Source organism: Aphidius gifuensis, linkage group LG6 (genome assembly GCF_014905175.1).
Source record: "Aphidius gifuensis isolate YNYX2018 linkage group LG6, ASM1490517v1, whole genome shotgun sequence".
NCBI classification, from domain to species: domain Eukaryota; kingdom Metazoa; phylum Arthropoda; class Insecta; order Hymenoptera; family Braconidae; genus Aphidius; species Aphidius gifuensis.
The window spans coordinates 8656692-8683306 of record NC_057793.1 but is presented as its reverse complement, the minus strand read 5'-3'; the positions used below and the strand labels follow the sequence as shown (position 1 = coordinate 8683306).

At 22.8% G+C, this 26615-nt stretch overlaps 2 protein-coding genes across 9 annotated transcripts in view; both read left to right on the top strand.

Moving 5' to 3' along the window:
- Positions 1–600: 600 nt before the first annotated feature.
- On the top strand, positions 601–11392 carry LOC122859347 (endoplasmic reticulum aminopeptidase 2-like). Of its 6 annotated transcripts, none has more exons than XM_044162833.1 (11): positions 601–674; positions 1299–1627; positions 5387–5539; positions 5760–5842; positions 6719–6815; positions 6892–6974; positions 7034–7420; positions 7493–7889; positions 8573–9196; positions 9262–9667; positions 9744–11392. In XM_044162833.1, exons 2-11 carry the CDS (start codon positions 1504–1506, stop codon positions 10384–10386), a joined length of 2997 nt encoding a protein of 998 aa, XP_044018768.1. In that variant the 5' UTR covers positions 601–674; positions 1299–1503; the 3' UTR covers positions 10387–11392. The 6 variants fall into 6 exon arrangements, with proteins under 6 accessions (XP_044018768.1, XP_044018771.1, XP_044018770.1 ...); XM_044162836.1 differs by having other exon boundaries at positions 1299–1594; positions 5390–5539; positions 9744–10905; XM_044162835.1 differs by having other exon boundaries at positions 1299–1594; positions 9744–10905.
- A 4522-nt stretch (positions 11393–15914) lies between these two features.
- The window catches only part of LOC122859345 (segmentation protein cap'n'collar-like), a 60020-nt gene continuing 49319 nt past the window's right edge, over positions 15915–26615 (top strand). The window contains exon 1 of one of the 3 annotated variants that reach the window (XM_044162830.1): positions 15915–16541. In XM_044162830.1, coding sequence (XP_044018765.1) covers positions 16455–16541 — 87 coding nt within the window. In that variant the 5' untranslated portion in view covers positions 15915–16454. Of the gene's footprint in view, positions 16542–17501; positions 19088–24276; positions 24505–26615 lie in introns of those variants that run through there. The other 2 variants (XM_044162829.1, XM_044162831.1) reach the window with 2 other exon arrangements.

The following is a 26615-nucleotide window of genomic DNA, read 5'->3' as shown; positions in this document are numbered from 1 at the left end:
ATCATAACATAAACTTTTATTTTTTTCCCATTTTCATCTTTTTTTTTCTTGTGTAAGAAATTTAAAAAAATATACCCATGTAAATTGGCAAATTTTGAAAAAGTATTTACTTAAAGAGCCCTAAAAATATCCAACAATATTGTAATAAAGAAATGAACAAAAAAAAAAAACTGGCAACAGCGATGCTGTTTTAGTAGAGAGTCAAAGTCGAGAGAAAAAAAAAAATGCGCTTCTGTATACTATGGCTAAAATGTAGATAGAGGCATGGGGGTCTCAATAGAAAAAAGAAAAAAATTAAAATAAGGATTCAAAGTAGAATAAGTATAGGTGGGGTGCAAGCAGGAAACTTGGTGGAGGGTTGAAACCCTTCGATTTCCGTATGCAACCCCTCTCAATTCTCAAAGCGTCCGGCACAAATTTCAAAATTTTTTCATCTCTATATATATAAACTTCATACATATTTATATGTATACATATGAATTGGCTTTTTTTGCTTATATATTAAAGAAATAAATCTGAAAACGGCGCAACCTGTTGGCTGGTCCTGATCGTTGCGCCCCTTGCGTCTAGATATTTCACCCACGTTCAATCATCAAACTCAGTGTCATTCTCACCGTCAGAGAACAAACATCAAAAACAATATTAATTAACAAATAAATAATTAAATTAATACTGTAAGTAATTTAACAGTGTTATAATTTAATTAAAAATTTATTTCTTTATGTTTTTCTTTAAAAAATTTTCATTTTAAAATTAAATTTTGTTTTAGTTCAGTAATGAATTTGATGGGTTTTTTTTTTTTGTTAATAATTATCAATATTTTTATTGTTGATTTAATAAATTATTTTTATTTATAAATAATATATTTTTGTAGAATAAAAAATAGGGTGTTTTGTTGAATTAGTATACAGTGGCGTTGGCAATATATTTATGTCCATGGCAGCACCCCCGTCACCGTTACCATGGAAATTATATGGTGTTGTGTGTCTCTTTTTATTTTATCTTTGGGGCTGATTTTAGATCGAATTTTTAGCTTCGATCATGACCGCGTGTGTACAATAATATTACACGAAATTATTTATATTCATTTGTGAAATTTTTTTAATTTATATTGCAATTTATGGGAGCAAATAAATGTCTGACCTAAAACTTGTTTTACTACTTGAAATTATTGGTTTTTTTGTTTGTTTATGAAAGGTTTTTATTTGTAATTTAATTTTAGAAATGATTTTATTTAAATGTGTAAATTTAGTTGATGAAAAATAATTAATTTGATGGAAATGGTAATTTATTTTCAGATTGATACGATGAAAAGACTGATTTGGACCAAAATGATTTTTTTAAATACTTGAAATTGATTAGAGCTTAAAAGTGATAATTATTTTATGTATGGATTTTTAAATTTTATTTATTTATTGGTTGAGTGAAGACATGTGATTTGTGTTAATATTGTGCCGAATACTATAATAATATTTTGAATATAATATAAATTTGAGAAAAAAAATGCCAAGCCACTCGACGAGAGCAAGTAGTGAAGCCATACGAATGGAACCATTGGGCAGAACATCAAGCTCAAGATCTCCAGGACAAAACGGTATAGCAAATACAGAAATACCAGAAACTTCTGGTGAGTTTGAATATAAAAAAAAAAAAATAAATGAAAAAAAAACTATGATTATAAAGGTTTTATTTATACAAAGTGAAGGATTTATTTTTATTCAAATACAAGCTTTTTTTAATTGAAAAATAAATTTCATATTTTTATAAAAACAAGTAAAAAAAAAATATATTTGGAATAAATAAATTATTTATTTGAATAGTTTTTTAACGAAACGAATATTAATTTGTATAAAATAAATTAAATATTTGAATCAAATGAAAAATATATTCGAAAAAAAAAATTTATTTATTTGAGCAGTTTCATTTTTTTTTTTAAACGAAATAAATATTAATTTGTACGAAAAATAAATTAAATATTCAAAGTAAATAAATGATTATTTGTAATTATTATTACATAAAAAAATTGAAAAAATAAATTTAATATTTATTATTTATTTAATAAAATGTAGTATGAAAATTTTTTGAAATTATTATAGAAAAAAAAAAGTCAAAATTCAAGTATATAAATTTTTGAAATTTATTTTTATAATTTCAAATAAAATTTATTAACCACAAATAAATTAATATTTAAAAAAAAATAATTTTCATATTTTTCATCAAATAAACAATTAACCTTGTAATTTAATTTCAAATAATTTATTTTATTTTTTGTTAATTAAATTTTCATTTATCTCAAATAAATATATTTTCAAAAATAAATTTAATCAATTTGTATAAAATAAATTCTTCTCTTTGGAAATAAAAATATAACATACATTATTTTTATTTTTTTATATAAAAAACATTTTTTTGTAAATTTTTTTTCAAGTATTTGTATATACAAAAGGTATATTTACCATTGTTTCGTGACCAATGAAAAATCGATGAAATACCTAAAAGTCACGAGTCTTAAATGTATCGCAAATCCCCAAGTAAATCTTAAATGCCACGTGGGATAAGAAATGGAGAAAGATTTCCGCCACAAGGGTTGAATATTTGAATAAGAACAATGAGCGTCAAACAAGCACAGCATTGTCAATTTTTTCTTTCATACTTAAACATTTCTTTTATAATTTTTTTTTTTCCATATTTTTAAATTTTCTATTCAACAGTACTTTTTCATTTTTTTTTTTTTTTTATTTTCAAATATATAATAACACATGTAACCATATAGAACACCGGAAAACACTAACAGGGTAGTATAAAATTTACATTAATAAATAAAAATAAATACATAAAAAATTAACTAAAAAAAAACTAAGGTCACAAGTTCACAAGTTTAGTAGGTGCTGTAGGTGAACTTGAGATCTCAATATGTATCAATAATTTTTTTTTTTCAACAACTCTTTTATTACATTTTATCCGATAGGTCAATTGGCCATCAAAAATTAATAAGAAACTTTCATGTTATTTTTTAGTCAAACAAGTAAAAAATAAATTTAATTTATAATAAAAAATTTTAAATTCAATAAAGATTAAATAAAGTGATGATACTTATTTTCTTGAAAGTTAAATAATAATGAAAAACGACAGGCAAGTTTTTGATAAAAACGAACAGGCTGATTTAAGTAACAAGATCATTGTAGGATCAGCCCTCTCCTGTCGTAGAAAATAATTGAGAAAAAAAATATAAAAAAAAAAAAAATTAAAGCTTAGAAAGGGCGGGACATCCCGTGGACGCCGATCGATTCTCAATTCCCATTTTCACCCCTATATACTTTTCATGCACAGTGAATTTTTACATCCACATACAGACAAAAAAAAAATTTCCACAAAACATCTGTATATCTCCTATTTTAAAAATGCAAAAATTAAATTTACAATAAATAAATTAATTATTAATAAGCTAAAACATATTTAAAAACAAAAAAATTAATTAAAAATATATTATTAAATAGGCAAATAATAAATATGAAATTTTATAAACATATTTGTTTAAAAAACATCATAAATCACATGATTAAAAAAAATGAAAATTAGGGGTTTCTAAGTTCATTAGCCATCTTTACCGACCATCGGTAAAAACGTGTATTATTTTTGAATTTTTCTAACCCCCTAGCAGATGGCGCAACTGCTGTTTCATCCCCTATTTCGGCGATTTTAAGGCAAACGTATATAGACCGGAAAAAAAAATGAAATAAAGAGAAAAAAAAAAGCTATCATTCCCATCATTTTGCTCGAGAGGGGTTGCGTCGTCGTGTACAGGGTGTTGTCCGCCATTTCTGTCCAACAAAACAGTCACTATACCATTACCCTCACATGCCAAATGAAATGTCAAAGTTCATGGTTTCCGTGTGTGTATATTTTCATAAATTTAAAAATTAAAAAAAATCATAAATGAAAAGAAAAAAAAGAAAAAATAAATAAGAAAAAAAATTAATTATCACTGTAATGATAGTAAATAAAATGAAGTGGAAAAATTATAATTTTATTAAAAAATTATTTTTTTGGAGTGTTTATATATATATTTATTGCGTGTGATATAAAATTGTGAATATTACTTGAGTTTTGTCTGTCGCGCAGGAGCAACTTATCCAGGCGATCGAATATAAATATACATATATATGAGCATTGAAGAAACAAGAAAAAAAATATAAAAAAAAAAAGTCAAAAAAGCCCAGTGACCTCGTGAATCACGCCGGTGTATTGTTCAATTGATAAATTATTTGTGTAAAATTATTATTAACAAGTGAAATATATTTTTTTTCACGTTGATAAAATCAATTGAGAATTAAACTCATAAGGGAAAATTATTCAAGGGTGGGAAAAGTGATTGACTTTGTTTTTATAAATTTTTTTTAATTTTTAATTATATATATATATTTAAAATATTGAACTTTGAGAATTATTATTCTGGCTGAACAGAGGGAACCCCTTATTAAGGTCGCTTATGCGTCAAATGACGAGGTGAAAGGATTTGTTTATCGAAGACCACCGCCAAATTCATTCATTATGAGTGATCACGAGGTTGATGATGTTGCATTTTTAACAGGTAATAAATATATACTGAAATAAAAATATATAATTTATTAATTTTTAATTTATAAATATTTTTTTTCATCAGTAAATAAAAATCTATAAATTTTTACTAAAAATATTTGAGTTAAATTTATTTTATATTAAATTATAAAATAAATTTTCAAAAAAAAAACAAACGCAATAATTAACACGTGTAATACTAAAATAATAATAATTAATTTCTTGAATTAAAAAGTCGATTGAAAAGCTCCACTTTGATTCATATTTTTCATGTTTTTTTTTTTCTCTTTTCCCTCATTTAGTTAATGCATATTTTTTTGCTATATATATATATTTTGTAGGTCTGTTTTATATCCGGAATTATACATAGTGGTGTGATGATGTGCATGCATGATTTTAAAAACACCAGTGAGAAACCGAGTGAATGAGAGAGAAAAAAAAAGGGTTGAAAAAAAAAATAATAAAAGTACTCTCAATGCTGTACTTGTATGCAGGGTTGAAAATCGCGGTCACGAAATGAAAAAAAAATAATAAAAAGAGTGAATTCAGGTCGAGTGGTGAGGGTTATTGTTAAATTTTGATGAGACGATTTATACTTTGATATAAATTATTTTCAGTCTGTATACACAAATTGTACGTTATAAAATTTTCAAGTAAAAAAAAAAAAATAGTATTTATTGTGTGTCTATAGACTTAAAAAAAAAAAAAATAAAAAATTATAAATAAAGCTTTTATTATAAACTAAAAATATATAAAATAATTTTTATATAATTATGAAGAATAATTTTTGTTTTTTAAATTTTTTCAGAAGACAGTAACACAGGTCTACACAAGAGAAACATTTATGAAAATAATGGAGGTGTTGTATGTTCAAAAAAACGAACATTATACATAGCAACATTTATTGTTGCTTTATTATTTGCAATAGCTCTTATTATTGCATTTGCAGGACCACAAAATAGTAACTATTTTTATTCATTTATTTAAATATATTCATCTAAATAAAACATTAATTATAAATTTTAAATTTTCCCTAAAATAAAAATTCAAATAATTTAAATTAAAAATAAAATTGCAATGAAGCTTTTTAATATTAATAAATAACATTAATATTTTAAAATTAAAAATAATATAACTATTTAATTAACAATTAATTAATTGAATGTTTAAATTAATTACAGATTGTCCTTGTGCTGGAGAAAAACCTTTAAATCTAGAAATTGAAGACGATGAAGGAGCAGAACCATTAGCAACAAATGGCGAGGTAATATATACAGAATCATCATTAAATTTGCTTGTTCATCTGCCAAAGTTTAACTAAAGTTATATGTATGTTTAATTATAATAGCTTATATACCTTGCTATACATTTTAGCCAATCCTTTTTGATGCATTATGGATATATTCACAATATTAATGCACTGTTTTATCACTCAGTTAAATATATATGTGTCTTGTGTCTACAATGGCTATTACCAATTCTTCTATATACCCCAGTGAATAAAGCTCACCCTTTTTTTAAAATGCATTTTTTATTCTATCAGTATATACTTAAAACTTTTCACTTGACTGCATTTCAATGTTCCATTTTAAATAAATATGCGCATGTTTGACTTTTCATATATATAAAGAAAAATGTAATTAATATTTACATTGAATTAATTTAACCCTCTTGAATTAAACATTTCAGTATGTGTGTTTATTAGATTCATTTAATATAAAAGTTTATTTATATTGAAATCTCGTAAAAGCTGAATGAATAAGTTCTAAAATTCATGATAGCTTGCATTTATAAATTGGCAAGTATATGAAACGAGTGAGATGAGAAAAACTTGCAAGCTTTTTAACTAATTGTCGTTATTTATTTTTTAAAACAAATATAATTAATAATACTTTTTATCAACTTTGTTATAAGCCAATAGAAATTTAACATTTACTAATTAATTGAGCTTTTTTCAAGTTGGATTTTTTTTTTTTTTAATTGTTTATTTTTTGTTGTTAATCTTCAAGGTTATTAATGGAAATTAATTAGAAAAATAAGTTAAGATTTTAATTAATTCGTGGAAAAAAAAATTTTACCAATATGTGCATTTTTAAATGTTGGAGATAGTTTTTAATTTTTAACTTTTTTTTTCTTTTAGATTTTTCCTTGGGACAATGTCAGGCTGCCAACATTTGCTCATCCAATGAGGTACAACATAACGATTCATCCAAATTTAACAACTCTAGAAGTGAAAGGTAAAAAATTAAAAAATATCAATTGAATAAAAAAAAATACAGTTAATTTTATTTTTAATAATGATTTCTTCAATAGGACAAGTTACGATTGAATTTTTCGTCGACAAAGAAACAGATTTCATCGTCTTCCATAGTAAAAATTTAACAATCACAGAAAAAGTAAGTGAATATAATTAAAATGTCTAATATTTATTGTACTAATTTATATATTTTTTTAGATGGTAGTTAATCGTAAAGGACATGAAATGAAAATAGAAAGATTATTAGAATATCCAAGACATCAACAATTATATTTAGAACTAGAAGACAGTAAATTTCGTAAACGTGGAAATTATACAATTCATTTGAGATTTATATCAAAGTTAACAAGTGAACTTGAAGGTTTTTATATTAGTTCATATACTGATGCTGATGGTGATAAACGTATATTAGCAACAACTCATTTTGAGCCAACTTATGCTAGATCAGCATTTCCATGTTTTGATGAGCCTGGTTTTAAAGCTAAATTTAAAGTTTTTATATTTAGAGATAGATTTCATATTGCATTAGCAAATATGCCAGTTATAAATACTGAAGATGCTGGTTTTTATATGGGAACAGGTTTGGTAAGTTTTTCATAATTTAAAAAACAATATAAATTTGATTAAAAAAATTTTTTTTTTATATTTTAATTTTAGTTACGTGATGAATTTGAAGAATCAGTTGATATGTCAACGTATCTTGTTGCATTTGTTGTTTGTGATTTTAATAGAATATCACAATTAACAAATAAAAATGTTAGTGTAAGTGTTTATGCAGCAGAATCAATGTTACCACAAGCAAAATATGCTGTATCAACAGCTGTTAAATTAATGGATTATTTTGAATCATTTTTTAATATTCATTATCCATTACCAAAACAAGATCTAATAGCAATACCAGATTTTTCAGCTGGTGCTATGGAAAATTGGGGTTTAATTATGTACAGAGAAACAGCTGTACTTTATGATCCAAATGAAACATCAACAGCTGCACATGAATGGGTTGCTGTTGTTATTGCACATGAATTGGCACATCAGTGGTTTGGAAATTTAGGTAATTTCAATTTATAAAAAATCATATATAACGAAAATTCAAATTTTCAATACTCCGGTGGGTTATGTGCAATTATTAGTTAGTGTAATTTTTTTTTTTTTTCAAATAAAATATCATATTGTTTAGTCACAACACTACGAAATTTTATCATAAACATATGTTCATCTGTGTGAGTGAGCAGGGCTACCAACACTGCGCGTCGAATCTCCACAAAACATGATTTTGTTGGGTTCCAATGTAAATCGGGAAAAAAACAGCCACATCAAATTTTTCTATTAGAATTCTAATAACTCCGTGAGTTTTAAAGATATCGTTTTCAAAATAGCGGCGATTTAAAGATCAAAATAAAAGGAAACTTTTAATTAGTCGGTGCAAATCGATCACGCTTACAGATAAAAAGTTATTTAATATTTAAAAAAAAAAAAGAAAAAAAGGTTTTTAACATTTTTGGCTCTGGCAACTTTAATAATTATTTGAGAAAAAATCGAAAATATACAAATTAAAGAGATTGAAAATACGCTTCTTTTGGTTCTAACACGAAGTGTCTCTGACAATTACTTAAGAAATGAGAGCGTTTTTTAATTTTCGGTAGACAAATCCAATACGTAGGTGACGCGAAGCGTCCGACCTACGTAAAATGATAAAAAAAATTAAGCAATTAAATAATTAAAAATATTTTTCAGTAACAATGTCATGGTGGAATGATCTATGGCTTAATGAAGGTGCTGCAAGTTATTTTGAATATAAAGGTGTTAATCATTTATCACCAGAATGGTTTATGATGGATCAATTTGTACTTGATAAAACTCAACAAGGTTTAGCACTTGATGCATTATCAACAAGTCATCCAATAAGTGTATCAGTTAAAGATCCAAATGAAATTGAAGCAATATTTGATGCAATTAGTTATGCCAAAGGTGCATCAATATTAAATATGTTACAAGTATTTTTAGGCGAAGATATATTTCGTAAAGGTCTTAATGAATATTTAAAAACTCATGCATATCGTAATGCTGATACAAATAATTTATGGACAGTATTTACAAAACATACTAATAATAGTTATGATGTCAAAGCAATTATGGATACATGGACACAACAAACTGGTTTTCCATTAGTTACTATTAGTAAAAATGGTACAATTATAACAGCAAAACAAAAAAGATTTTTATTAACAACTCATGATAATACAACTGATAATAAAAATACAAAAATATCAACAAATTATCGTTGGTATATTCCACTGAATTATTATACAGACAAAGAACCAGATAAAATTAGCACAGTTTGGATGAACATGACTGAAGGTAAGCATTTAATCAACTAACATAAAAAATTATATTAACACTATTTTCTTATTTTCAATCAACAGCAACATTTGAAATACCAGACAATGTTGAATATATTAAATGTAATATAAATCAGTCTGGTTTTTATCGTGTTAATTATCCAGATGAAATGTGGAATTCAATAATATCAACACTCATGAAAAATCATAAAAAATTCACTCCAGTTGATCGTGCTAATTTAATTGATGATGCATTTACACTTTGTCAAGCTGGTGAAATAAATGCAACAATACCATTAAGATTATCATTATATTTGTTGAATGAAAATGATTATGTACCATGGGCAACAGCATTGAATTATTTAAATTCATGGAAAAAAAAATTAGGTGAAAGTTCTGGATATAAAAGATATATATCTTATTTTAAAAAATTACTTGAACCAGTTAGTAAATCACTTGGTTGGAAAGATGATGGTCTACATTTGACAAAGTACATATTTTTCATTTTATTTATTAACATAACAAATTGATAAAATAATAAATAATTATATTTTTTTTCTTTTTAGATTATTGAGAATATCAGTTCTTCAAGCAGCAGTTGAATTAAAATTAGATGATGTTGTTAAACCAGCAAAGGATTTATTTGATAATTGGATGTTACATGATAAAGCAATACCTCCAAATATACGTGATATTGTTTATGTTGCTGGTATTAGATTTGGTGGTGAAGCTGAATGGTTACATTGTTGGGATACATATATGAAAACATTAATACCAAGTGAAAAAAAAATTATGTTACGTGCACTTGGTGCAACAACTGATCCATGGTTACTTCAAAGATATTTACTTAAAACATTAGATAAAAATAGTGTTAAATCACAAGATGTTGAAACAGTTATATCATCAGTTGCACGTAATTCAGAAGGACAATATCTTGCATGGCGTCATTTGAAAGCACACTGGCCACAATTACATTCACTATTTGGAAATGGTTCATTGACAATTGGTACACTTATTGATACAGTTATACCAGATTTTTTTACTGAATATGATTATCATGAAGTTACTAATTTTTTCAAAAATGTTGATGTTGGAAATGGCCAAAGGGCACTTGAACAAAGTTTGGAAACAATTAAATTTAATATTCGATGGGTACGTGATAATGCTGATACTATTGATGATTGGCTTAAAGATTATTTAAGTGGTTAATTATATTTTAAATATAATAGTCTTGCATTTGTGTGGATGTAGCTTTTTAAATACTGCATCAAAAAAAATTTCTTATAATTTTATATCAAACTTTGAATGTTCATTTATTAATGACAAAATTTTGTAAATTTTTTAATACTCGTTTGAATTTAAATTGCATATCGTAAATTCATAACAATGAAAACAAAGCATTATTTTGATGTGTAAAAATAAAAAACATGCTAATCGATTATTATTTTATAGTGGAACATAAATAAAAATGTTGTGTTGTGTATGTTAATGAAAAAAAAAATAATCAATAGAAAAATGAGACAGTCATATTTTACTGTATGAAAGAAATTATATTATATATGAAAAAAAACAAAATATAACACCAGTAAATATATACTATTTATATATTGCGATTTATCGTGACGCTTTCTGTGGAATTTTGAGTATTTTAAAAAAAAATTATTTTAATTTATTTATTCTCAAAAATATCACCGTCCGATGCAGAAAATAAAAATTCCTGATGAAAAATAATCCATCCTATTATCAATTCAAAATGAAAAGAAAAAAAAAATTCAGCTTTTTGATTATTTTTATTTTAATTTAATTAATTACAAATTGTAAATATAAATGTATCTGATTGTGTAGATTTTTTTTTTTTTTTTCTTTTATAAGATAAAATATAAATTTGAAAAGTAAAAAAAAATGAAACAAAAAGAAAAAAAAAGGAATGACGCACAACTAGAAAACTTACATGTAAATAGATGAATATTTTTTCACTACAATTTTTCCTGATTAAAATGAAAAAATAGAGTGAACATATAATAACGATTTGAATATGCAAACTAACAACTTTTCTATTAAAAAAAAAAAATAAAGTATGTATAAGAATAAATAATATATGATGATAATAATTAATAAGTGTAAAAGATAAATAATATTAATAATAATGCAATTTTTATAAACGCAATATAATAAATTGAATGAATAAATAAAATTAAATAAACATTTAATAAAATATATTTAAAAGATGAAAATATTAATAAAAATTAAATTTGAAATAATAATAACAGCGAGTCATTACAATACGATGATGAATTAATTAATTTTTAAATAAATTAATTTTCAATTTATCCAAGATATATAGATAATAGTAAATTTGCAAAAAAAAAAAAAATAAATAAATTTTTAAATGGAATATTTATTTATTTATCGTGCTGATCATACTCTTGTCATAATTATTTTTCGACAAATTTTAAATCATCATAATCATCATTATGTTTACATGTTAAACTATGCTTGTATAATATTTTTATAATTATTCATTTTAATTTTAAATATGGCTTTCTATACCAACACAAGCTACATGATGTTTTTATTTATTTTTGCTGGGGAAATTATTAACCAGGATATTTTATTTTTAAACAATATGACGAGATAATGCACAATATTTAGCCTTTTTACATTATTAATTCATCAAATATGATATGCCTTTTTTTAGTTTTTCCATTACCTGTAGTTCTCTAACTGACCGTTAGTGGGTATAAGCTTATACTCACTTTACTGACCGTACAACAAAAGCGCCATGCATTTTAGTATTGCATCTATGAAAATTTTAATCTATTATAAGTGTTGGAACAATTTAATGTATTTTTAAATCAGCTGTGATTTTTTGAGGTTAGTAAAAATAACACGTGTGCAGCGTGCAGTACGTAAGTTCATTTCGTTTAATTTATCACACAATATTAAATAATTATATTTAGATTAACATTAAATAACTGTTTTGCATTTTTTGTTTTTTAGGATATAAAAAATTGGCTTTTTAAAAATTTAAATGGATCAATATAAAGAAACAGAAAATTGTCGTGGCAAACGAACATATTCCACAAATGAAAAAAATGTTGCATCAGATAATGAAGTCACCCCTAAAAAACAAAAACTATCAGCAGAAATAAATAAAATAGAATTTATTAAAAACAACGCTGACATAGTAAGTCTATTCTTATCTGTTTATTTATTATTTTTTTATTCATAATTCTCATAATTTTTATTTTTGTATTTTAGATGGTTGCACCTGCTAGATGTAACACAATAAATTTAATGAAAGCAAAAATTTATGTTGATAAAACAATATACAGCCAAATGCTCATTGAACGTGGTGGACATATTATTTGTACCCATCCAAGCAGATTTGGCAAATCGGTATTTCAGGATACAACAAAACTTGTGTGTACTGGAAATAAAGAACTATTCAAAGATTACTATATCGGACAACCTGAAAATGGTTATAGCTGGAAAAAATTTCCTGTCATAAATATTGATTTTGCTACAATCATTAGAAATAATTATAAAAGTAGTGTTGGCCTTCTCAAAGAAGAGCTCAACGCCATTGCAAATGAATACAATGTGCAGCTAAAAAACAGTCCAACTTATGATGGACTTCTTTCAAATTTAATTACACAACTAGCTGATATGGAATCAGCTGGTTATGAAAAAGAAGTCATCATATTACTTGACAAGTACGATTCTATTTTAAATATTCATAAAAACCATGAAGATAGATTAAAAATGTTTGATAACAAAAACGATGATGATAATCCACTAAATATATTAGTAAAATTTTTTGATACAACAAAAAAACAATTCAGAAAAGGTAATATTCGCCTATTATTCGTTACTGGTGTTACTACATTTGCATTATCAGGCATGGGTTCAGGTGCAGACAATGGTACCATTCTGAATTTAAATGAAGAATATAGTGAGATGTTTGGTTTTACCAAGGAAGAAATTGAACATTATTTTAAATTTCCTATAATCAATTTCATTGAAACATGGAACAGTAAAAAAGAAAACAAAAAAATGCAGATCAAAGATACCAACGATTTTTTAAACAGATTAGCACAAATATATAATGGCTATTCCTTTTCTCATGAATTGAAAAAAAATATATACAATCCTTGGTCTGTATATTCATGTCTTTATTATAATTCATTCGACATCTTCTGGTATAATTCGGGTAGCCCTTCGCTATTAATAGAAAATTTATATAAAAAACCTGAAGAATTTTATTCAATTCTAGATGATGAAAATTTAGTGTCAATAAATGATTTAACTTCAAAATCTATAGATGGGTACATCAGCACAAATTTATTGCTGTTTCAAATGGGATATTTGACTATCGACAGAGATGCAAATATCCTTGAAACAACAAATAAATCAGCTAAAATTTATAAATTAATTTTTCCCAATAACGAGATTAAGAGTGCATTGTTGGACATGTTGAAAAATACATTAGAGAAAAAAAATAAATTTGAGCTTGAAGATATAAAAATAAACGATATATTAAAACCATTAAAAAAGTTTGATGTTGAACCATTGACAAGTGAAATTAATTGGTTGTCTTCAAGTTTCAAAACTTTAAAAATTCCCAAAGGCAAACACGAGTTTAATGAGTTATTAATAAATTTATTTTTTAATGCATTTTTAAATGGCTTAGGACTTAAAACAAATTGTCAAGTGGGTGCTGGTTTTATTGGTCACATGATTACAATACGTGAAAAAATGATTATTTTTGGAATAAAGGTAATTCAAACTGAATTAGAAAATAATGTTGCTATACAGGAAGAAGCAGAAAAATTAGCAGAAACGGCATTAGGGCAAATAAAAAGTCAAAAGTATTTCTTTGTTTCTAATTTACAGCCATGTTTAATGGTGGGAATAGTTTTTTACAATAATGTAATATGTTACTATAAATCTAAAACTTTAACTTCATCTCGTAATTCAGTTTTTGCTAATAATGAGAACAGTAAATTTTTTTTCATGGATTCTTGAACTTGTGAAAGTGATCTTCATTGCCAGAACTGAACAAAGTATCTTGTAAAATTTAAGATACTTATCTAATTTCTAGTATTTTTACTTGTTGCAAAAAATAATAGTATTACATATTTTGAATTTACCTTTAGTTTCATTTGTTATTATTAATACATGTACTTCATTTATACTACTGAAAAAGATCCACTTGAAAGAAGAAAAAAAATTATTGGAATAAAGTTTATATAAAAGTTAATTTAATAAAAATGTAAATGCTAAGATAATTAATAAAAATAAAAAAATATAATAATGTTAAATGTCATTCTGTATTTGTTAATTATTTATTTAATTAATTGTTAATATTTATTCTTTTTTTTTTTTTTAATATAATGAAATTGAATTTATAACATTTTATTGTCTAGGAATGTTTAAAGAAAAAAAAAATAGTTTCAATTATCGTACAATTCAATAGCAGCTCTATAAGCAGGAATATTTTTAAATATTCTAATTTGTTTATCAGAAATCATAATAATAATGCAATTTTTATAAACACAATATAATAAATATAATAAATTAAATGAATGAATTAAATAAATAAACATTTAATAAAATATATTTAAAAGATGAAAATATTAATAAAAATTAAATTTGAAATAATAATAACAGCGAGTCATTACAATACGATGATGAATTAATTAATTTTTAAATAAATTAATTTTCAATTTATCCAAGATATATGGATAATAGTAAATTTGCAAAAAAAAAAAAAATAAATAAATTTTTAAATGGAATATTTATTTATTTATCGTGCTGATCATACTCTTGTCATAATTATTTTTCGACAAATTTTAAATCATCATAATCATCATTATGTTTACATGTTAAACTATGCTTGTATATTATTTTTATAATTATTCATTTTAATTTTAAATATGGCTTTTTATACCAACACAAGCTACATGATGTTTTTATTTATTTTCACTGGGGAAATTATTAACCAGGATATTTTATTTTTAAACAATATGACTATAGAAAAATGCACGATATTTAGTCTTTTTACATTATTAATTTCTCAAGTATTCCTTTTATTTTATTTAAGTGACTTTTTTTATTTTAATGAATTATTTATGAAAAATTTATGTCCACGAGCAAAGGTCACTAAGACTGGAATTTCTGGATTTTTTTTTTCTGTTATTTGTTGCATGTTTCTCTAGACTTTGAAACCATTTTAGTCTCGTGTTGAGAGTAGACAGTCTCAACTTCCTCAACGTTATTTTTATATAAAAAAAAAATATCCAGGATATATTGATAACTGAAATTTCATATAGTTATTTATCTGTTTTTTACCACTTTTTTTTCGTGTTTTAATTCCATTTTTTATCTGAATAATTATAAACTGTTTTTTTCTTTTCATTACTAATAAAAAGAAAAAGAAAAACAATCCAAGGTTTCATAACAAAGTGTCACTATTATAAAAAAATTTTTTTGCTATATAGATTATCAACTAATTATCAACAAAATAAAGTGTTTATTATTATTTATTTATTTTTTTCAATTAACATTAACACTTGTTGATGACAGAGATGACTCTTTATCCAACTGCAGTAACTTTATTTTCCCGCTACTTTTTTAAATATTTACTTGTTATCACGCAACTCTGACGTGATCGTACAATCGATAAACAGTGGGAGGTATGGAAACAAAAAAAAAAAAAAAAAATTAAATAAGCCTGTCATTATATTTATGTGTGACGACTGACGATGCTCATAATTCACAACTAACATAACCATTCAAACTTACAAACGATACAAAAACAATAACAAATAACATTAATAGTTAAAAAACCTATTTTTAAATAATAAAAACTAATAAATAAACAAATAGTGCAGTTAAAAAATAATAAATAATAAATCCCAGTGTATAAAAACTAATTAAAAATTTATTTACTGTAATTTTTTAACATTTTTATTTATTCCTTACAAGTTTTCATTTATTTTTTATAAATATTTATTTATATTCTTTATAAATTTTTTTATTATTTAAGTGAAACATTAAACAGCTGGTATTACAAGTTTAGGAATAAAATAATTTTTACTATTATCATTATATATTTTTATATTTAAAGATGACGTACATCTTGATTGATACGGTAGTTTAATCTTGAGTGTTTTTTGAGTTTAATCAAAGTGAAATATTTTAATAAAACATGTACATTGTTTTTTATAACAAAACTAACATTTAAAAATAAAAATACTTGATTATTATAAAAAATGCAAAGTGAAGATTTACCTAGGATGACGACACTATCTCCAGAATTAAATTATCTCAGTGAAAAAAAATTTCAACTATCTCGTCAGGTAAGCAAAAATGATCTACTCAATAATCAATATTTTTCTTTCAAATAATAATCTACAATACTTCATTAAAAAAAATATTTTTATTGATAAATTTTTCCATTGAAATTTAATTTAATATTTAACTTGTTTTATATATTTTTTAATAAATTAATTAATCATTTGTTATTGAAACTCAATAATACTGCATTGACAAGAGTTCATTGAACTTTTATTTTTTTTTTAAATATCTATTTGTAAAAAAATTCATAGATAATAGTTAAAAAAAAAAATACCGAGAAATAGAAAAGCGATAAGAAATATTTTAGAAAATAAAATTTGAATGGAATAAATTACCCTGAACGAGGATAAACATTTAGAATATAAATATGAAATTAAAGCTAAAAAAATTGCATAGAATAACAATGAAATTATACATTAATTTTTTTTTAAATAATTCATTTTATGACCCCCTGAGAAATTTTTAATCCAAACGACAAATACAAAAAATATTTTCATCACATTTAACACTATCTTATTGGCATTTAAACATTACAAAAATAACATTACTAAAAGCTCTTTAAATCCATATTTAAATTGAAATAAAAAAATTAATTTAATTATTTTAAAATTAATAACACAAAAAAGAATGTTAATAATTTATTTAAATTATATAAAAAATATATCAAATGACTAATTGATTACATAAAATCAATGATAAATTTTCAACTAATTTGTAAAACCATTATTAAAATATACGCATTAAATAATTAAAATAAAAATATTCATAATTAATTTACGATCAAAGTGCAATACTACGACATGTTTTTTTTTTTATCTGAAATTGTATCGCCAGAGATAAATTATTGTGATTATAAATAAAAAAAACATGGACATAGTATAAAAGGATATTGAGAAAAAAAAAAATAAATCAACAAAGTGGGATTGAACAGGGTAACACTAATTAATATTTACGCTCCTGAATCAGTCGCACGACGTTTGTGTCAGTTTGTGGTGCTATGCCTTGCTGAGTCACATACCGTCAATAATATCTCAAGTTATACCGTACAAAGTCTCTTTGCAAAAAAAAAAAAAAAACACTCCAAAAAATAATTATCATTCGTGTAATAATATAAAAATTATTTAAACAACAAAAATACCAATTTTTTGTCAACATTTTTTGCTTTTTTTTTGCCACAAATTTCTAACCTCTTTTGTTTTGTTATTCAAAGTTGTTTACTCCAAAATTAATTTCAACCACCATACATAATATAAAAAAAAAAAAAATACAATTATCAAAATAATGATGCAACTATTAAATAAAAATGTGCAATAATAAGTAAAAAAAAAATCGAGTGAATAATTTGAATAAATATGAATAACCAAGAGAAAAAAAAAAAAACAATTGATTTTGTGAAAAACATAACAGCAAGTGTCATATATTTTTAAATTTATAAACAAAAAAAAAAATAAATCATAGTGACAAGTGAGTAACAAAAGTAAAATATTAAAAAAATAAACATTTTAATATTGGAGCAAATAAAAGAAAAAAAAAAAAAACATAAAGTGTGTGTTGGATGAGCGTCTTTGATAGTTTTTGAGGTTATTTTTATACATGTTACTGACCTACACTTGGTGCAACACGTACAGATTTTTTTATTTAACATTTGACTGTCAAACCGTGTGGTTGAATTATCAATTTATTAAAATAAATAATTATTTATAATTATTAGAAAAAACATTTGTGGTTTAAAGAGACCAGAGATTTGGTGATATTTAAATAGACATTTAATTTTGACAAGTAGTAATAATATAAATAAATTAATAAAAATTTTTAATTTGACAATGAATAATTGTGATATAAATAATATTAATGAAAATTAATATTTAATATTTAAAATTATATTTTAAAATGGATCTTTTGTTTGTACTTAATGTCAAGGCTGATCCCCTGTGACATTCATAACAACTTTAACAACAAAAAATTCATACAAAAAAACATTGTTTATATTTAAAAAAAATAAGTGCTATTGTGATTGGGAAATATTTTCTATGTGATATAAAAAGAAAGAAGAATTAGTAGTTAATAAAATAAGTTGATAAGAAAAATTAAAAAAAAAAAAAACATGTTGGGCCTGAAGAAGTTTTACAGGGAAGAGCTTTTACAGCTTGCCCTGTTGTTGTCACTATTACGTGTTGATCCAGAAAGTTATTTGGGTCTTGATATACAAAGTATGGGAGTTGGATTAATGGATTTAAATAATGGATCTGGATGGCATACTGATGCACATACAATAATTCATCGTCCAATGTTTGTACATCCAAAAAATTTAGATTCAATGATGTTTAATTATCAAAGAGATATATTTGATGATTTAAATTCACTTGGTAGATATAATAATATGAATTCTGGAAGAAATAATATACATGCATATTTATTAAATATTGAAGAATCAGTTAGAGATGATTCAGTTGCTAGTACAAGTATTGGTGAATCAACTGATCCAAGGAGAGATGTTAATTCACCTGATCCACCAAATGGTACACAAGTTGCTGAATTAACACAAGAGGTACTATTTTAATTTTCATTTATTTATCTACTTTTTTAGATAACTCAAATATACACAAAATTAGATTCTATCATTTTGATACATCAAAGCTATTTTATCTCTGTGAAAATAATATTTTTCTTTTTAAATTTCAACAAATTTATTGATGTACCACTTGGTCAATAACCTAGCCTTTTTCTTTTTTGTATTTAACATTCATTATGTCCATCAGGAAATTAAATTTTGATGAGACAAATTAACTCAATTGCATCATGAAAATTATTATTACTACATATTTAAAATATTATTTATTTATAACAATAAATACAATTTTTTTTAATAACAATTTTCATACATTTTGGTTGGAATAATATATATTTTTTTTTGATTTATAAAAATAGAAGTTATCTGGATTTACTCCAACTTTTTTAAATAATTTTTTGATCATTTATTTTTATTTTTATTTTGTTTTTAATTATCGAGTCAATATGATGATCAATATTTTAGATAATTATAGAAAAAAATTTATTTAAAAAATAATAATAACGTGGATATTATTGATAATGATGAAACTGCGATGTGCGATTTAATTGAGTTGAAAAAAAAATATAAAAAAATACTGGTTGAGTGTTTGTTTTTTTTGTTGATGTCGTCATTTTCTTTGTTCGCTATCGTCTTTTTGATATTCAAGTGAATCACATGGTTTGTTGTATATCTCAGTTGATACACGTAAAAAAAATATCGTCTAGATGATTCCTCGCGATAAATAAAAATCGATATTTATAAAAATGATTTATTGATATTTATTTTTATTATTTTTTTTCAATTTTTTGTTTTTTTTTTTTTTAACTAATACCTTGATGATGAATCAATTATTTTTATTTTAATATTATAACGATAGCACTTTTAGATTTTAAAAATAACTGAGTGATTTTTTTTTTATTTTGCCATTTATTTATTTGCAAATCCAACTTTTTGATGCAAATGACTTAAGCTTGGGTGTTTATTTTATTTGTTTTTTTTTTCAAATTGAATTTTTTAAATGCGTGTGGGTATAATATTTTTATTTTTTTTATTAAAGTAAATGACGTTGATAACTGTCCTCTCTAGATGATGATGACCTTGCCTAAACAAACGTTTGTCCTTCGTGCTCCTTTCTCTTCTTTTGAATCTTATGCAATTTTTTTTTATTTTTTTCTTAATTATTATTTTTTATTATCAGTTAGTCTCCCTCTTTTCCGTATTATTAACAACAAATAAGGTATTTTTTTATTATAAACAGAGAGGAAGATTTAATCCATACAAATAGATTGATTATCGTACAGTCTCTGTGTGTGAGGGAACGATTATAACAAAGATAATTAGTTTGATTATTAAAAATATATTTATTTGAGATAAATGAAAATTTAATTAACAAAAAATAAAATAAACTATTTGAAATTAAATTACAAGGTTAATTGTTTATTTGATGAAAAATATGAAAATTATTTTTTTTTAAATATTAATTTATTTGTGGTTAATAAATTTTATTTGAAATTATAAAAATAAATTTCAAAAATTTATATACTTGAATTTTGACTTTTTTTTTTTCTATAATAATTTCAAAAAATTTTCATACTACATTTTATTAAATAAATAATAAATATTAAATTTATTTTTTCAATTTTTTTATGTAATAATAATTACAAATAATCATTTATTTACTTTAAATATTTAATTTATTTTTCATACAAATAAATATTTATTTCGTTAAGAAAAAAAAAAATGAAACTATTCAAATAAATGATTTATTTTTTTCAAATATATTTTTCATTTAATTCAAATATTTAATTTCAATTTTAAATATTAATTTTTCGAAATCATAAATATAATAATTTCAACACATTTTCATTAAAATTATTCATCTTTAAATCCTTTTTTGTTATAAATTTTTCATTAACATTACACAATTAAAGAGAGTTCTAAAAATGTCCAACTAAATCAACTACACTTTTCATTTTCATTAAAGCCATAATAGTTATTCAATCTAGGTCGTTAAATAACAAAAATATATAACTTTATTTCTTTTTCTCCAAAAAAGACACGATGTAATTTGCAATACCTTATTGATTTTCTAATCAACAAGTGGTTTTTTCAAAGTAACCAAACAAGTTAATATTTAAAAGGCATTTTAAAGCTATGGACATCATTTGCGAGATCATTAAATGTTTTTTTTTTTTTTACAACAACTGTATATCAATGAATTGGTTTAGTAGGACAGCTATATGTTAAAGACCTTCACTTGAATCTCATAATTTTATTGCAATAATTATTTTATTAACATTGTTATTAATTCTAATCAATTCACTATTACCTTAAAAAACAAAAAAAATACTCCTTTTTTTTTTCCTCAATATACTTAAAGCAGGTGATCTTTGAACTAATTTTTTTTTTTTTAATTACTCATTGGTTATTTATAACAGCAATATCAGTAGCCTCGAAAAATTTATATATATTTTTTTTTTTTATGTTGACAATGTACTCAATTCGTATTTTTGACTTTTATAAAATTGTTTATTATTTTTTTCTTTTTCATTTGAACCAACCTAGTTGGTGAGATTTATAGAGACACGCAAAGTGCATATACATTTCCTGCGAAGTTTTACGTGCAATGGCCTCGATTGTAAAAATAATCACTTTTAAAAAATATAAGAAGAATTTGTAATTCAATATGAAAAAAAAGCATTAAAAAAAAAAACAAGTGAGAGAAACATTCGCGTATTTAAAAAAAATACTTATATGTATATCATGAGTTTATTATTAAATTCTGAAAAAAAAATTTATATATCTCATTGCATTTTTGTGAATATATCCTTGAATCTTTTTTACATGAAAATATTTTTTTTAACAACCCTCGAATTTATTTAAAAATAATTATCAAAATTTATATAGTACAAATTTCAAGGCTCTATTTATTCGATTATGTTTTGACATTTTAAAATATTTTTCTTTGTTTTAATTATTAATAATAGTTTTTTTTTTAAAATATTATTTCAATGTTTTTCAACTGGCAAATTGCCTGAGTATATATATTTTTTTTTTTGGTATTTATCCTCAAAACAAACAAAGAGTTGAGTGTCAGTTATAAGTTCAATGAGCTGTATTTCGAAATCAGCTTTTTTTATCTTTTAAAATAAAACACGTTTATGAATTCATTAGTAAACGTAAATTTATTTTTAATTTTTCTTAGTTGTATTTTTTTTCCTGCTTTATTATTGTGTATAATAATTTTATCGAATGGTTTAATTTATTGGCCTTGATTGTATTTTTTTTTTGTATTGAAATTAGGTCAATTTTATTTTATGTATTTTACCTAGTAAAAGTGAGATTGATCGTCACCTTGGCATTGACCTGTAGTATTTCAAAAATTTTCTATAGAAGATTATTTGATTTATTATTTCAGTTACTATTTACTATAGTAGATTGGTCGTTAAATTTTCAAGTGTATCCGCATTTTCTTGCAACTAAATTTACTCATCCTTTTGCGAAATTGAAAAATTTTTAAATAAATAAATTTGAATGTTTATCGACCTTTTAAATTACTCTTTAACTGCATTTTAAAAATTCCAGTTTAGAAATAATAATATCGTGGAGAAAATAACTTTTACAATTAAAAATTTCCACATCATCCGGAAGTTCTTTTTTTTTTTTTTAGGATGATCTGGGAAAATTTAAAAATTAAAAAAAAAAATACAATCAAGTGATTTTCATGGTCCATGCTTGTTGAATCTTTTAATAATGATAAAATTTAATCAAAAAAAATCATTTTAATTTTAATTTTAGAAGGTATATAAAAATTTTTAAAAAAAACATAATTAAATTTTTTTTTTCAAGCTTTAAACTTGCTTTCTAAATCTGGTAAAAAAATATCAGAAAAAAAAAATTTTAATATTGTAAAAAACCTATCAAACTGCCAAACTATCAATCAGTTTAATTTTTTTTTTCGCAATGTATTTGGCTTGTTAAAAAATTGAGAAAAAAATATTTTCAAATGATTGTCATCGTCTACAATTGTTTGATAAATTAATATAAATATTTATTAAATATTTGAAATTTTTTTCTAAATAATTAAAAAATTTCTTCTTAATTAATATACTCTTAATTTTTTATTTTTAGAAAAAATTCCAACTCCATAAATTAAACTGAAATTTAATGTATTAATTTATCAAATATTCACCGGTATATTTTTTTACAATTAAATAAAATATTATTTATAAAAGTACTATCTTTTGTATCAGAGTGACCCAAATATTCTATAAAAATTAATTAACCCTCAGTTTATTTTTAAATCCATATAACTTCCAATAAACTAAAAAAAGTATTTTCTAAGTAAATTAAATAATAAAAAAAATAAAATTAATTCTTCCTCAAAATTAAATATTATCATAACATTGATTACAAAAAAAAAAAAAAAATCTCATTTTTGATTTCTATACTTTTATTTATAAATATTTTGATAATTTTTTTTTTTATATAAATGACCTTCTAATAGTTATTATTTTTTAAAATTTTATTCGAAAGTAAATTAGTCTAAAATCGTTTGAATTTATCTAATCGAAAATTTCAAGTTTATTGAACTACAAAAAAATAAATCAGAGTGACTTCTGAACAATATATTATTTTATAATTCTGTCGACATTAGTGTTTAATTGTCTCTGCCACGATTAAGTCTTTTTTGCTTTTTTTTTTTCTTTATTTTTAAACAAGTGATTAAAAAAATTTTTATTTTAATCATTCATATATTTTTAAACATGTAAAATAAAAAAATTAAACAATAAAAAAACCAGCCTCGTTTTTATTTTTAATTAATAATCAAAATTTAAAAAACAAAAATTGAGTTTGAGAAGGTTCTTTCACCAGGTAAAATGACCAGATCATTTTGTCCATCTTTACTTTAAAAAAGGTATAAAAAATTGTTTCTATTTTATTCGAAAATATTTTTCTTAATTTCATTTAAGATCATTTAATACGATAAATTGAATTCAATTGACCTGCCATTCGATAAAATGACGTTCAATGTTCATTCGAGAATTCATAAATCTGCATACATCACCATAAAAATTAGATGCAAAGTTTGACCCCTGGCTGTAGACCCAAATGACTGCCATATTGAAAAAAATAAAAAATAAAAAAAAACAAGTATTCGTTGTTTGATAAATTTTTATTTCGTTCTTTCCGTTTAAATTGTCGACCATGATCGGTCGTCGTGAGTTCTAATAATTTAAACAGCTTTATTTTTCATTATTTATATAATTTTATTGCAAATTATTATTATTGTTTTTTGGTATTTTTATTGGTGGCGAGTTGGAGGAGTTTAAAATAATTCTGTGTGGAAAATCCACATGGCGCGAAAAAAGAAGAAATATCCTCGAATGATAACTGTTTTTGTGCCTGATGATGTATGATTTGAAAAGTTTTTTTTTTGAGCTATATTTATGTGATTATATTGTGATATCAAAGTGTTATAATAACTTGATAATAATTTTATTTTTTTACTCTTTTTTTTTGTTTCAGGTGAGTAGTTATCGTGAAATTTCCATAAAATAATCAAAAAATTTGGTATGTTATTTTTTTACATTTTTTTAAAACGTTTTTTTCTTTTTTTTTTTCTGGTGAGTAATAAATTAAATAGAAATTAATTAAACAAAATATTAAGTAAAGTAAAGTAAAAAAAAAAAAATTTTTAAATAACAAAATCAAATACTTTTTCAGTCATTTAACAAACAAAAAAATAATTTATAAATTACTGAAAAAGTTGAATAAATAAATTTTTAATTTATTCAAAATGTCAGCCTAAATACAAATATTAATTTGTATCATTTATTTATAACTACTACAATTTATAAAAAACAAACGCGTAAATATTTTTTACCAAAGTGCAATATACCGGTAACCTTGCCATTCGTTGATGGAAAAATTCCAAATTCACACGTAACAAATTTATCTATTGTCCTTGAAATATAATTTCTAAATATTCATCATATTTTTATTTATAAATTTTATATATTTCAAAAATAAAAACAAAGTAGTTTGATAAATGGAAAACCTTTTTTATCGACTGATGATTATATCGCTGTTAAAATAATTTTCTTCTTCCCAAGTGGAAAAAATATATTTAATTCGTTTATATTTAATTTATATTTAATGGAAATATAAATTAAATTTAATGGATATACAAATTTAGGCATACTAAAATTAAATTTAGAAAAAATTTAGAACAAATATAAATTAAATTTAAAATATGTACAAGTTTGGACATACTAAAATTAAACTTTTTCTAAATTTTTTCTTAATTTTTTTTTTATTTTTTGTAAATTTTTTTTAAATTTAATTTTAGTATGTTCAAAACTGTATATATTTTAAATTTAATTTATATTTTTTCTAAATTTTTTCTAAGTTTTTTCTAAATATAAAGTAAATTTCCATTGAATATATTTTTTCCACTTGGGTTCTAAAAGTTCAAACATTTTTAATTCCTAATCAAAGTTCATACCGTTATATAAAATTATATAAAAAAAAAATATTTTCAATGTCATTTTAAAAACATTAACTAGACAATCAATCATTTTTAATTTCCCTCGAACAAATTTACAAACCTTGTGTTTATTAATTGCAATCATGATTAACATTTTTATTATTTTTATTTCTTGGAATTTTTTTCAATTTAATAATTGAATCCACTTATTATTGAGTGTCTCAAATGTATTACATTGTAACATATTATTAATTGTATACTTTTGTATACATTATGATTACGTAATACATAGAGGCGTTGCATTATATAATACGAAGGCTTATAAAATAAATGCTATCAGTTTATTACAAAAAAAAAAAAAAAAACAAAAAAAATTAATATTATAGATAAAAGTTTTAAATAAATCATTGATAAAAACATAAGCCCACTACAATTTATTAATATACAATCAAATAGATAATTACTTGTCTTAATTAAAAAGCCACAAAAATAATTAACCAAATTTTCATTAAAAAAATTATAAATTTTGCTATCTTTTCTTGTTGTAATATAATTTATGATTTTGTTTTTAATTTCTATTGAAATTATATTATAATATTTGCGTTGAGATTAATATTTTTTAATGCAAAGTTAATTAATTAATGGAAAGAAAAATATTAGTACTGTAGTGTTCCGTGTTGTATAGCGCTATCAATATATCTCGCGTATGTCAATAGACAATCATATCTCAACTCGTGGACTTGACAAGTCTTATTATTTCTTAGTAGCAATAAGCTATCGTATACACTGAGATCGTCAAGTCTGCAATATTAATCAGTTGAAAAATAAAATAATAAAAGTACTAAACGATCCACAAAAAAGTTAAATTTAAATTTTAAAAAAAAAACATATAGTGTCACAAAAATTAAGAGAAAAATTTAATTTTAATGTCAAATTAATTACTATTGTTTGGAGTTATTAAATAAATAAAAAATTATATTATTGAAACAAATTTAGACACTTATCTTGTCCCAGCAATCAAAAGTGATAATTATA